This window comes from Gambusia affinis, linkage group LG17 (assembly GCF_019740435.1).
Source record: "Gambusia affinis linkage group LG17, SWU_Gaff_1.0, whole genome shotgun sequence".
Classification (NCBI taxonomy): Eukaryota; Metazoa; Chordata; class Actinopteri; order Cyprinodontiformes; family Poeciliidae; genus Gambusia; species Gambusia affinis.
In genome coordinates, this window is record NC_057884.1 from 14,033,042 (window position 1) to 14,045,699 (window position 12,658).

At 37.4% G+C, this 12,658-nt stretch overlaps 1 protein-coding gene across 1 annotated transcript in view; it reads right to left on the bottom strand.

The window, feature by feature from the left end:
- Positions 1-302: 302 nt before the first annotated feature.
- Positions 303-12,658, bottom strand: part of lrrc75bb (leucine rich repeat containing 75Bb) — a 33,571-nt gene continuing 21,215 nt past the window's right edge. Inside the window, exon 4 of the mRNA XM_044095838.1 lies at positions 303-2,477. Coding sequence (XP_043951773.1) covers positions 1,862-2,477 — 616 coding nt within the window. The 3' untranslated portion in view covers positions 303-1,861. The remainder of the gene's footprint in view (positions 2,478-12,658) is intronic.

Here is a 12,658-nt window from a genome sequence, read left to right on the forward strand (position 1 = left end):
CACAACTACTTTGCATCCGACACTTTTGACTCCATGCAAAGTTTACATTCCTCCTCACATTTGACCAGACTGGATGATAGCATTCAGTGTGTATCCACTTAGAGTCATTTTCAGAAACGATCTACATCTTCTAGATCTATCTGGATGACTTGAGGACGTTCATGTTCTTTTTCCCTGAAACCTCGTCTCTGTTCTCTCTGTGCAGCTCAGCACCAATTGTTATTCCGACGAGTCCGTCTCCCCGTGGGTGAGAAACCATGTTTTACATTGGGTTTAATATTAATGAGGTGACTCTCTGCCTGCATATTTTGCCAAATCCAGTTTTAGGACCTGTGGCCATTAAACCTTTATACAAATGTCCCTACGACCATTAGAACATAATAATTGTTGACGCTGTTGTTTCTTTTGCAAGACTCTCCTGATCAGCTTTCTTAGACATTAAAATGGGAAAGTTTTGCTATGCTTCTCGCCACCTCAAAACAATACAAAAATATTCTGGTATCCTTCCTCTGCCCTGTGCTGGGAGAGAAGTCTCTGTCACAGATCTACAGTTCGCTCCATTTAATAGCAAAAAGTCTCTGCCAAACACCATCAGTGTGTGATCTTGTTTCAAAAGATTTGCTTGGTGTTAATTTGTTGCTATCTGGAATGAAGTCAAGTTGAAAAATATCTGAGGCATCAGAAGAATCTCCGGGAAGCCGCAGGGCTCAGCAGAAAGTTTCATGGCATTACGAGAAGTTAAACATTAATTTTTGGCGGATTTTTAGCAAACAACTGATACATTGTAGACAATCTTTGAAAACTCACTGAACAGATTTCATCTGTTTTAATGTTGCTGCTTGTTGTTATGGCGCTTTCCTTTAGATGTTGCGTATTGTGTGTCACACTGTGTGTTTATCAGGATCGAATTCTCAAATTAGCTGCAAGTTTGACAAACGTAGCAAATTGACAAGAAAGCTGACTTTGAGGAGTCCCATGTAGGGTAAAGTATGGGATGAAAAAAATGGTAAAAATATATAAATGGCTAGTGAAAAATAGTAATAGTTTTACATGTTCTAGTTTATCTACTTATTTTTTTCAATGAGTTTCTTTTACGTCTGGTTTTATGGTCTTATGGATGCTTTTGGTAATTTTTAAGTATTTATTTTTGAAGAAAATCCATGTTTATATGTATCTATTCCTTTAGCCTTCCTTTCTCTTAATTCTTATTTTTTCTATTGTCTTCCCCAATTTTATTTCCAAAGTCTGCATTTTCTATTTTATTCTTTTTTTGTTATCTGCAGATGAAAATGCATTGTTTTGAGGTATTAAAATTACTGCACATTTCTGGGTTTGCTGAGACGGGAAATAAATAAAGGGGCTTTTAATTGGAAAGTTGTAATATATTTACAGCGCCAGGTTTATATTTGTCCTTGATTCCAGAAGCGTTAGGCCTACATAAAGTAAAAATCCATGTAATGATCCTGTCTTCTTCAGCAGCTCCTCCTGATGTGCCCATGTTTAAGGCACTTAACTCCCAAGCGGCTCCAGTGGACAGTTTTGGAAAACTGGGAGAGTCTTTACATGAAATCTCCCAGTTTTACAATCACGTTGCACTGGAAAACAATAAGCCTGTTCAGCTAAACCTCCCTGGATAAATAAAGATTAAATCAGTGTACAAATTTATTCTTACTGACTGTAAAAGCACAGAGCTGTCTGCAGTGTTCAGAGCGTCCACAGGGACACACAACATGGTTACTCATTTTAAAGTTATTTTCAGAAACGTGTGGGTCACCATCAGCATCTCCTGCCACTCTAGCAGAGCAGGCTAGACTTGAGGACACAAGAGGCTGCCAGTCTAAAAGAAAGCCGCCCTGGGCGATCACCTCCCACAGAAGTGGAGAGGCACATTCTTTGACATGTTTTCCTCTCTGAAGCCCCAGGCTCGAAGCTCCAGTCTGTCCTCCTCGTCTTCCTCCTCCTCCACTCTATCGTCTTCCTCTGCATCCCCCTCCTCATACAGACTGGGCTCCTCCACAGATGTCTCCATGTTTGGGTTGTAGCTACCAAACGCCTGTGCCTCGCTGTACTCATAGATGGTGGGCAGGCTGCTGCGCAAACCAAAGCGGCGGCGCAGGGCCACGAGCAGCGGCTGCGGGACGGTGAAGATGTCCACGTTGTTGCCCATGTCGATCCAGGCCAGACTGGGGAACTTTCTGGGGTCCTTCACCGTCTCCGTCAGGTCTTTCAGTATGGCGACTGTGAGGCGGTTGCCGTTGACGGCTAGCGTGGTCAGTTTGGGCAGGCAGCTGAGGAAGGGCAGCAGCAGACGTAAGGTGTCGTCCTGCAGCTCGGTGAAGCTCAGGTCCACAGCCGACACTGCCTCGCTGCAGGTCTGCAGGTAGAAGGCCACGCGGTGGACGTCGCGTCCGGACAGCGGGATTCCTGACAGGTTCACCACGTCACTGGACAGACGCTTCTTCAGGGTGGTCTTCAGACTGTCAGACAAAAGAAAAAAAAAACAAACATTTACAGTTTCGTTAGGTCTCTGATCCTTAAGAGTGTTAACCACTGTCACCATCAAAACACTAGCTGCATTTCCACTGAGCATAGCATTAACCAAATTAGAATAATGAAAATAAATTTGCTTCAATGTTAAAACCCCCCCAACAAAACTCATGCTTTAGGATGTGATGTTTTTTTTTTTTTCCCCCACTGAATTTCTCAAAACTGCAATGAAAGCACTTTTTATTATTTATTTTTATTGCGATCAATAACTGAATGTTACTACTCATGGAAATGAGGAAGAAGACGACAGGAAGTGGAAGGACGGTGTTTTTTAATGACATTGTATGAACAAGAGTGATTTAATCGTTTATTATTTATGAACATTTGACAGTAGCAAAATATGGACAAAGTTTTATGAACATTTGTAAGCTGCTTACATGAAGTGAAATTCTGGGACCTTGTAAAACTTAAAGCCGTAAAATTTATGTTCAAGCAAGAAACTAAACTTCCACACAATATTCAAAAAATGTCTTGTGACAGAAAAGTAGGTTACAATTTAAGAAGAGAAGAAAATGTTAAACTAAAAAGAGTTTTTGTTGTTCAAAGGGAAAAAATGCTATTGTTGAGGTAAATAATGTGTAAATAATTCTACAACAAAAGATAAGATAACTATTATTATTATTATTATTATTATTATTATTATTATTATTATTATTATTATTATTATTATTGATAATTATTATTTTCTGTTTAGCTTCTTATTATTTGTTCAAAACAAAACAAAAGAACAGTTAAGGTACTTTGATTCTTCTGCGCTGGGAGTCATTTATCCAAAGGCAAGCAATCTATACTTAATGATAGTGAAGTTATTGATTTCAGAGGGTCTGTAATGAGGTGCCACGCAGTCCACAAGTACAGAGCATCTGCAAAGCATGCAAAAATAAAAAATAAATAAATAACAGCAAGCAGCAGTGAGGAGAGTTAAACAATCAATAATGTGCAGATGAGAATTTGCATTTAAATGTGTGACTCTGAGCGGCTTGCATAACAAATTCTGTCGCCTGCGCTGAAAGTCATCTGTGGAAAGCAGCAGCTGTTTTCTGGCTTGAGTGTCACCTCTAGGCCAGCTGTAAGACTCCTAGAAAAAGAAAACTAAATAACAGAAAGAAAAATAAATAACAAATACATAGAACCAGTTGGATTCATATGACAGGATGAGGGAAAGTAGTCACGTAAATGACAGGAGGTTGTAGTTTCACCTCACACCAACTTTAGGTGCTGCTTTCTAAATGCATAGGATCAGAAAAAATTTAAGATTTTAATTATGCTTGAAAAATAGGTCACTCTCTGTGACTGAAAGGTTTATAAGATGTTTAAGCTGAGTCAAGTTCATTTCTAAAATCCTGTCTTGGGATTTCTTCTTCCTCTGCTGCAGCTAGCTGCGCAGGAACTATTGCTGCTAATGGACCAGCAAGAAGACGAAGATAATGACTCTGATTACTGCTTTACAGCACAAAACTATTTTCTATCATGGGGTTTTAAATACGTATTATCCATCCATCGATTTTCTATACCTGCTTAATTTCATTTGGGGTTGTGAGGGACTGGTGGTGAAAGCAGCCATTGAGTGAAGGGTGATTTACGTCGTGGGCAGGTTGCCAGGATGTTCAATCAGTTCAGTTACATTTATTTTGGCCGATGTGGTGCAGCTTGGCTAGCAGGCTTTAAATGGAGTCTATTTCAAGTCCTTCTCCTGACAGCAAGTTGCAAACAGGAACTTTTTCAAGTTTTATCATTTTTCTCATCTTTCAGAGCCAAAAAGCTTCGAAATTTAATTCCTTGGCATCGTTTTGAGATAATGAGACAGCCCAAACTGTTAGGAGATTAGGCTGCAGAAGGACTTAACATTTCTCCTCATTCTGCTGTTTTCCCTATTACCGCTCTCCATTTATGGGTTATTTGCAGTTACTGCTGCCTTTAATTTCATCTTCACTTGTTGTTATATGTTTTAGGAGTCCTTGTTAACTCACTTTGTATTTTTCTGTGTCTTTCATGGACAGTTGCTGATTAAGTCTGTTTTTTTTGTTTTGTTATTTAGCAACTACTGCTTTGGTGGATGGTTCCTGGTATTGAGTCTGGTTCTACTGGTTCTACTGGTTCACGACATGTTTGAAGAGAATAATCTAATCTAAACCACTTTAACGCTGTCAGCACTAATCAGTCGCAATAAGCAGAAAGTTTCTCTTTATGTTGATGATATGCTACTTTTTTCCACTTTCTCACATTGCTCTACCATTTGTGTTTTCATTACACAACTAGTTTGATTACTTAAATTTGCATAAAAGTTAAGTTTTTTAATTAAAAATGCTTAAACTGGACCTAGTCAGCTGGAAGTCAAAACCATAAGAAAGAACAAACATTTTCTTAAAAAAACCCATTTTCAATTATTAAGCAATATGAAGCTGGGCTTATTATTATCTTCGAATCCTGTTTTGTCACCTGTGAATTGGCTTTATCTCACATTTGGGAAGGTAAACATCCCTGACTATCTGAGGCTGTCAGATGTAGTTCTATCAGAAACATCAGTGCGTCTGAACAGAACAGGTTTGAAAAGGATCACTGGACGCCACGCTTTGTTGGCTGCCAGCCAGATGCAGTCACGGCGGATTAGCAGAAAACAATAAGGATATGTTTTTTGACTCACACTGCCAGTATGCGTTGACGTTTGTGCTGTTAAAATGCACAACTACAATTAACCCAGTAATCTGATTCGCCTTCATACTCCAGACACACGTCAATCTTCAGCAGTTTTATCTAAGCAACCTTGAGTGGCATCGTTCAGGTGAGACATATGGAGAATATGAACCATATTAAAGATATTTTTTTTTTATACAAACCAAGCTTGCATAATTTGAGCAACAGATCAAAACTCACATTTTTTCAGACCTGCGGCTGAAATGTGCTCTTTGAATCGCTCCTTCTCAGTTCTGCAGATTCTCTGGCCACCAGTTCAGTTGACCTTTAACACTTGCTTTGTTTGGTGCAGTTGGTGAAAAGGATAAACTGTTTTTCTTATTTCTTAAATCATTGCTTTCTCCTTTGGTATCTTTCGGCTTTCAGACATTATGTAATGACAAATTTGCTAAGATTCTGGACTTTCCTTGCATATTATTTAATCTTTGATTTACCTGCAGTTGCTAACTTCTGGGGACACATGCATTATAAATGTAAACATGAAATTGTAATAAGTCACAAGTTTTGTGTGTATGTCTGTCAGAGAGACATTTCACTGGTTTTCCAACAATGCCTCGAGTTTTTCTCTTGTACAACTCTCCTCTGGGACTGTTGCCATAAGGTTTGATTTTCTGTTGAGGAAAAGAATATTTTAAGAAAAAAGGTGGTCATTATTTTCCACCTTGGTCTCTGTTCTAAATAGACAGAGAGTAAATACCTCCTTATATGACTCTTATCATGAAGTTTTGCACAGGGAGTCTGGGAACAAATGTTTCTGGCTCAGCATTAGGATGTTGAAAAGACCTTTGAGTCCTCTTTTCTCATCTGAACCCTCCCTCAGTTCCAGCAGGGTGAAATTACAATAAGCCTCACATGAACGACGTAGCTGTTGCTGCAAAAGCAAGTTAATTTTTTATTATTATTTTTTTTTTTACAAAGTATTAAAAGAAGATATTTTCTAAAATTCCAGTAAGACTTGCTACAAATGTCCGGGTTTCCTTAAATTACTATTTAAAAATTTTGCCGACCACAGCAAGCTGAATTTACTGTAATTACATTGAATTGGGCTGCATGTAAATCGACGTGAATCTGACTGTATATTAGGATTGCATTGCTATAAATTAGATGCAAATTGAATCTGCACATAATTAGATTTTGCAGAATTGTGCTTGTCTTGTAAAATGCCTGAAATTGAAAGATAAAGAACAAAAGGTGATTTAGTGAGATGTCATCTTGACCTAGATGACCATGTTTTCTCGTTTTAATTTTTAGAGCTGAAATATATACAAATTAAAATTAATATGAAGTCTAAAAGGACAGAATATATTGTGTTTCCAGCGCCGTTTATTCCTGCAATGCATATTTATGACAAAATTTATCATGAGAAGGACTCTAAACTGTCTTTGATCTACAAATATGATACCAAAGTGTCTAAAAATTTGGTTTATTCAATTGCAATCATGTCTGTAGCTAAGGAAAACAAAACAAATTTTCTTTAAAGATAAAATCAAGGAAGTTTGTGAAGTTGAAATAACAAAAAGATTTCTTTCCCTTAATATTTATGATATAATTTTCTCATCTACTAGAAACTAGAAGCGAGAAAATCAATGTATTTCCCCCAAAATAAGAGGAAAATAATATTGCTGCAGTTTTTAAACAGCACACTTCATGAATTTGTCCCACAAAGGAATATAAAAAAGAAAACAAAAACTTCTCAGGCTGGATCTTGTCTCAGTGCTTCTGCCCACACTCCAGTCTGCAACAATCTGCTCTGTTTAACAGTGTGGTTGAATATGTATAGCAGAGCTATAAGGCTGCAGAAACCTTCTTGTTAGCGCTTGCAGCAGCAAATTAGACTTCTTTATTTGGACTTGGAACATGTCAGAGGGAAAGCATCTGTCAAACAAAATGAGGAAGAACTGTGGGAGGGATTTTTTTTTTAACAAGAGGAAAATATTATCTTTTCTCTGTCAGACCTGTTTGCATTTCCTCGTCCCTCTGCCTCCTCGGCCACAGAGACGATTCTCTCTGCATCTATTGCTGCTTCCTGGTTTCTTACGGAGCCTCATAAATCGACAGGCTTTGCTCTGTGCATCTGTCACTCCCTCTGCTTGGTTAAGCGAAAGGAAAAGATCTGTGGTGCTGTGTGGGGGTGATTCGTGGGATTATTGATTCCAAAAGCAGATTGTAATTCATTCCTTCCTGCCTCATGTTTTCAGTCCAGCTCAGACCTTTTCCCCCTTTCTGGTCTGATTGCAACTTGTGATCTGAACCTAATTTATTATTCTCCTTAAATATATATAATCAGTAGTCTATTCTAGCCGATTTTAACTGGTAAGAGAATAAAGTATCCAGAAACTTCACTAAATTGATCTGCATACCGTTTATATGCAAGGAGACAATATATTTTTTTAACAGCTTTTTTGAACATTTTGAGATTCCAGCTCCTTGATTGGTTGATTACTAAACCATTAATAGGTCCAAACTGGATGTACATTTTATCTAAAATATTAAACAAATTAAGTTTGTGCCAATAAATAAAATATTTGAACCAAGAAAGTTGTCAACAGGTTTCAAACGTGAAAAATGCACGAAAGACAAACCACACTGAAAACCTCCAGGTTATTCCACCAAATATTAATGTCTTAACTCTTAAAATATTAGTATTGTTGTTATTATTATATACATTATTTTTAAAAAGCACTGCATCTTTTTCATTATTTTGACCATTTCTCATTTTCAGCAAATAAATTAGTATAAGTAATAAATACGTTTTTGCTTGGAATTTCAGCGGCATGTTGTCAACAATGTTGATTTTACTCAAAGAAAAAAAAGTGACCTCTTAATTTTTTTCCAGAGCTGTATGTAGAGGAGTTTGACTTCACCGTAAAGTAGTTCAAGCAGGGAATCAGAGATTTTTACTGTGCAAACAAGATATTTAGCTCAGATGCTTTTTAATTAAGAGATTTTAACTACAGAACAGAATTATGGAACTCAATTATCACTTTTGTTATGGAAGCATTAAAGCAGACTAACATTTTGTTACACAAAGTCCCTAACCCTGATTTCAAAGTGATGATTAAAGCTAAATAAATCGGTTGAAGAATCTTGGTTGAAATCCAAGTTTTTACAAAATATAAACACCACCCATGAAGACAGTTACAACGACAATAAATATCAAACTAGATTTTACTTACTGACTTTCAATGCAGTCACAGAAGGACAAGTTAGTGTTTTATATAGTCAAATAGGGAATAAAAGTCAAGATAATTTACTGCATCGCATCAGCAGTTGTTTGACACAATTACAAATTGGATCCCAGGCAGTGTTATGTAACTCCTGATGTGTCTTACAGTAAAGATCGAGTTGCCATACTGACTGTGCTCTGCTGATTTGCACTCAACTCTGCCAGCAGTTAATTTAATTAGAAACTGATTAATTGTTTAATTAAATTAGTTGTGAACTGCACTTAGAGAACCACAGAAAACCTTGTAAGAAAATATTTAATGAACCGTGAGACACTGCGGATGAAAGTAGTCGTTATTTTCCTCACCTTTCGAAGTTCTTGATCCTTGGAAGCACGTAAATTAGTAATGCAATATAGCAATACTTTCTCTCAATTAGACAAGTCAAATGTAGAACAAAAGGGTTTCAAAAGTAAAAAAACTCAATGTTTTGCCACAGCTCTCCTCTTAATTGTCCTGTTTGAGTTAAGAATACAGCAGACTAATGGTATATATATGATCTGCATGGAGTCTGGATGTTCTCTCTGGGTACTCCAGCTTCCTCCCACAGTCTAAACATTTGCCTATTAGGTTAATTGATCTCTCTAAATCACCAGGCATGTGGATAATTGCCCTGCAAGAAAAAAACTGGACATAATCCTGAAGGGTGGGGGATTGTCGTCTTACATGTCCTCTTAACCTACAAGAACTCTCTTGCGTGTTCGCCATCAGCAGCATCTTAATTTGCAGAGCGGCAAACCAAACCACTCATCTGCACTTCATGTCTGTCTATTAGCTCAGCCGCCCTGGGATATGAGTGTTTCCCCTGTGTCAGCAACAACTCTTCAGCTAGTAAGGACAGTTCATTATACAATCAAACTCTGATCGAACCTCTAGAGATTCACTAACTCCACTCTCCTCTCCGTAAGGAGCAGAAAGTGTGTCCAGTTCCAGACGCCAGCACAGCTGATTCAAATGGTCCATCTACCTCCTTTTATTGTCCACAACAGTTGATTTAGACAAACTGATAAACTGTGAATAAAGTAAAATGATAAAAAAGAGAAATGCAACAATATATTCAAAAGTACGGAATCAAAACAATTACAATATTTAAAAATATGTACAGTTCTGGTTCATCTTTAGTCAATTCTTAATCATTGAAGTGAATATTTTAATATCAGCTATGGTCTTAAAATGAGATGATAAAGAGCTACAGCAGCCTCCTAATGAGCCATCATTTGATTCAGGTGTGTTGAACCAGATAAGAACTGAAACATGAAGGATATTGGTTCTGGAGGACTGACTTTGGACCCTGCTGCTCTTCAGGCTACTGATTAAGATAACAAACTTCAGTATGTGATTCAAAGTTTACAGTAAACTGCTTTAACCCAGGAGGTGAGTTACAAAATCAAACATTGTCATGTCACAGACATCTGCTTTCATTTTCTAACGAATCCAAAAAATACAGTATTAATCAAGAAACTTGTGGCTCTTGCTTTTCTTTCATGAAAATTTGACTGTTCATTAAAACAAAATGAGTAAACATCATCTTGTCTTAGTTGCAGTCCCTAGAAGACTACAGGTGGGTCAGTCTTTAAAGGAAAACAGACATTGGTGTTGGCCAACTCTGAACTCTGACCTTACCTGAGGCAAGTCAGACCAGCAGTTCATTTAATGTAATTTTTGATTCTTTTTTGACCAACAGAATGAGTTACTGACGCGCTCAGGGTGCAACTTTAGTTGTCAGGTCACTTCTGGAAGCACCAGCCATGTTTTCTCCAGTAGTGGATAAACCCAAACACTCAGTAAACACTCACCTACTGAATACCGTCAGACAATTGACTGTTTAGCCAAAACAGTCGGAAATTCACAATAAACAAAATTGTTAATATGTGGAATCATTATTTGAAAATAACTTTCGGTTTTTACTATGGTTATTATTGTCTAATATTAACATTTGGTTGATGATCTGAAATATTGAAGTGTGGGAATACAAAGAGAAAATGCATCTTCACAGCTCTGGATACAGAGAGGAACATAAAACTAAGAAAAATATTAAAACACTGTCATGAGCTCTACGTCAACAATAATAACAAATCCATTCAAAAAGCAGGAGTTTTGCAATCAGGAAGAACTGTTCTTCAAATCTGCCTGAGTTTTCAGAAACGATTGGCTCTTAAAGCTGAATTAATTTCTTCTTAGACTGATTTGTACATCATATATGGGTTTCAATTATAAAATCATAACAGTCAGCTTTGGAAAAAGTTCTGGGAAAGTTTTCAACATTATCCTGGCATACATAGTCAGTCACTGTAGTCCTCTGTGCCACAGTTTGCTTACTGCAAGAAAACTATAAAATCTGTCTCTGTTGACTTACTAGGTAGGGGGTTCCCTGCTTTTGCAGCTTTTCCAAGTCCCCCCATTTGTTTGTTTATTTGGTGAGACCGACATCATGAGGCAGGCGGAGTTGATGCTGCAGCTGAGTGGGTGGCACACTGGTAATGTAGTATATAAAGAGTTTTTAATGAGACAGAGCACAGACTTCAGACTTTCTTCAAAACCCGCTGCCACCAGGCTTCATGGACACAGTTCCACCCACAGGCTGGTTAAATGCCTGCAACGCCAAACCCCCCAGCAAGAATTTCTAAAGCCAAGAAATGAACTAAGCTGTAATTCATAAGCATGAAATAACACCAAGGGAATGTATCCTGTCTGGTTTCTTTTGACAGCAGTACAGACTGTACCTGGCAGAATCATTATTACCAATTTAAGGTCTTCACATTTTTCCAGGTGAAAATCGTTGCATCATACTTCAATTTTATGTGATATACCGAAACGAAGTAATGAAAGAAGGCTAAGTGGAAGGAAAAGGTCACAGTTTTCCAAAATTGCTTTAAATATTAAGAAAAAAATGCTGGTGTCAGCCAGGGGTAAAGAAATAAACTATTATTTAACAAAAAAACAACTAAAGTGCAATTAAAAGTTTGTCAAAACTACATGTAGGTGACATCGCAAGTTCTGCTGTTAGATGAGACTGAGATTTTTAGCATCACGCTTTAGGGAGGCATTTCTTTTTCTTTTGTAGGGTCAGAGAAGCCGGTTAGAGTTGATGGGAGGATGGATGGAGCTGACAAAATGCTTAAAATTTTAGGTCACAGATGCTTTCTATCTACCTGACTAAGCTGAGCGATTCAATAAGGAGAAATAGACAAAAAAAATGCAATTTTATGAAATTCAATGCTGGTTGAGACAAACCCCAGAAGACTTGCTGCTCTAATCGCAATGAAATGAGGATCCAAACATCAACTAATGAATACAAATGAATGTCACACTTTTCGATTTGTATTTGCAGAAAAATCTGAAAACCTTTTATCCTTTTCATTCCACCTTACAATTATTTACTACTCTGGGTTAGCGTATCGCATAAAATCCCAATAAAACCGAATAAAGCTTGTGGTTTTAATGTGATAAAACCTGAAATAGGAAGGTAAGTCGCAAGCTTGAAAAATGACAACAACAAGCAAACAGTAACAAACAAGACTCCTTCAAAAGTCATTTGACAGAAAATAAGTTGGGAGAAATCCATGTATTGATATCCTCAAGTGAAAGTGATGCAACCATGCCGAGATCTAATAAGAGCAAAGTCTCATGTGTCAAGTTATTGGCTGTTTAAATGTAGCTTCATGCAGACAGTCTAATTGCTTTTTGAAGCCTGTCTTTCCTCTGGGACGTTGTTAACTTTTATGCACTGAACAAGGGCCCTTTTCACTTTATTATTATGTAAACCTTGAGGTAGGACATAAAACATCTGATGGTGTATAAATGTTCAGGCAAAGACACCAAATACATTAAAATTGTGTCACCTAATGAAGCAATTTAGAGCGGCATTTCAAAGCAACAGTATTCTGCCAAGGACTGATTGCCTCTAATTTGAAGTATGGGTGTTCAATCTCCTTTGGGTTAATAATGTATATATTGCAGTCTGACATCGCTGAGAGATGCACTCAGTCATCCTCAGCTGCAAGAAACTTTTGCACCTTTGTACTTTAAATTGAGTATCAACATGCTCAGCTTGGAGTTTCAGTACTTGAGTTTCCCAGACTATTCACCTTGCAAGTAAAAGCAGAACTAAGCAATCATCCCTCCAGATCCCAGACAACTGTTGTTCTTCTTTGTTAAAGGGTACATCCGTTGATTTTTTTTTTTGAGTCCAA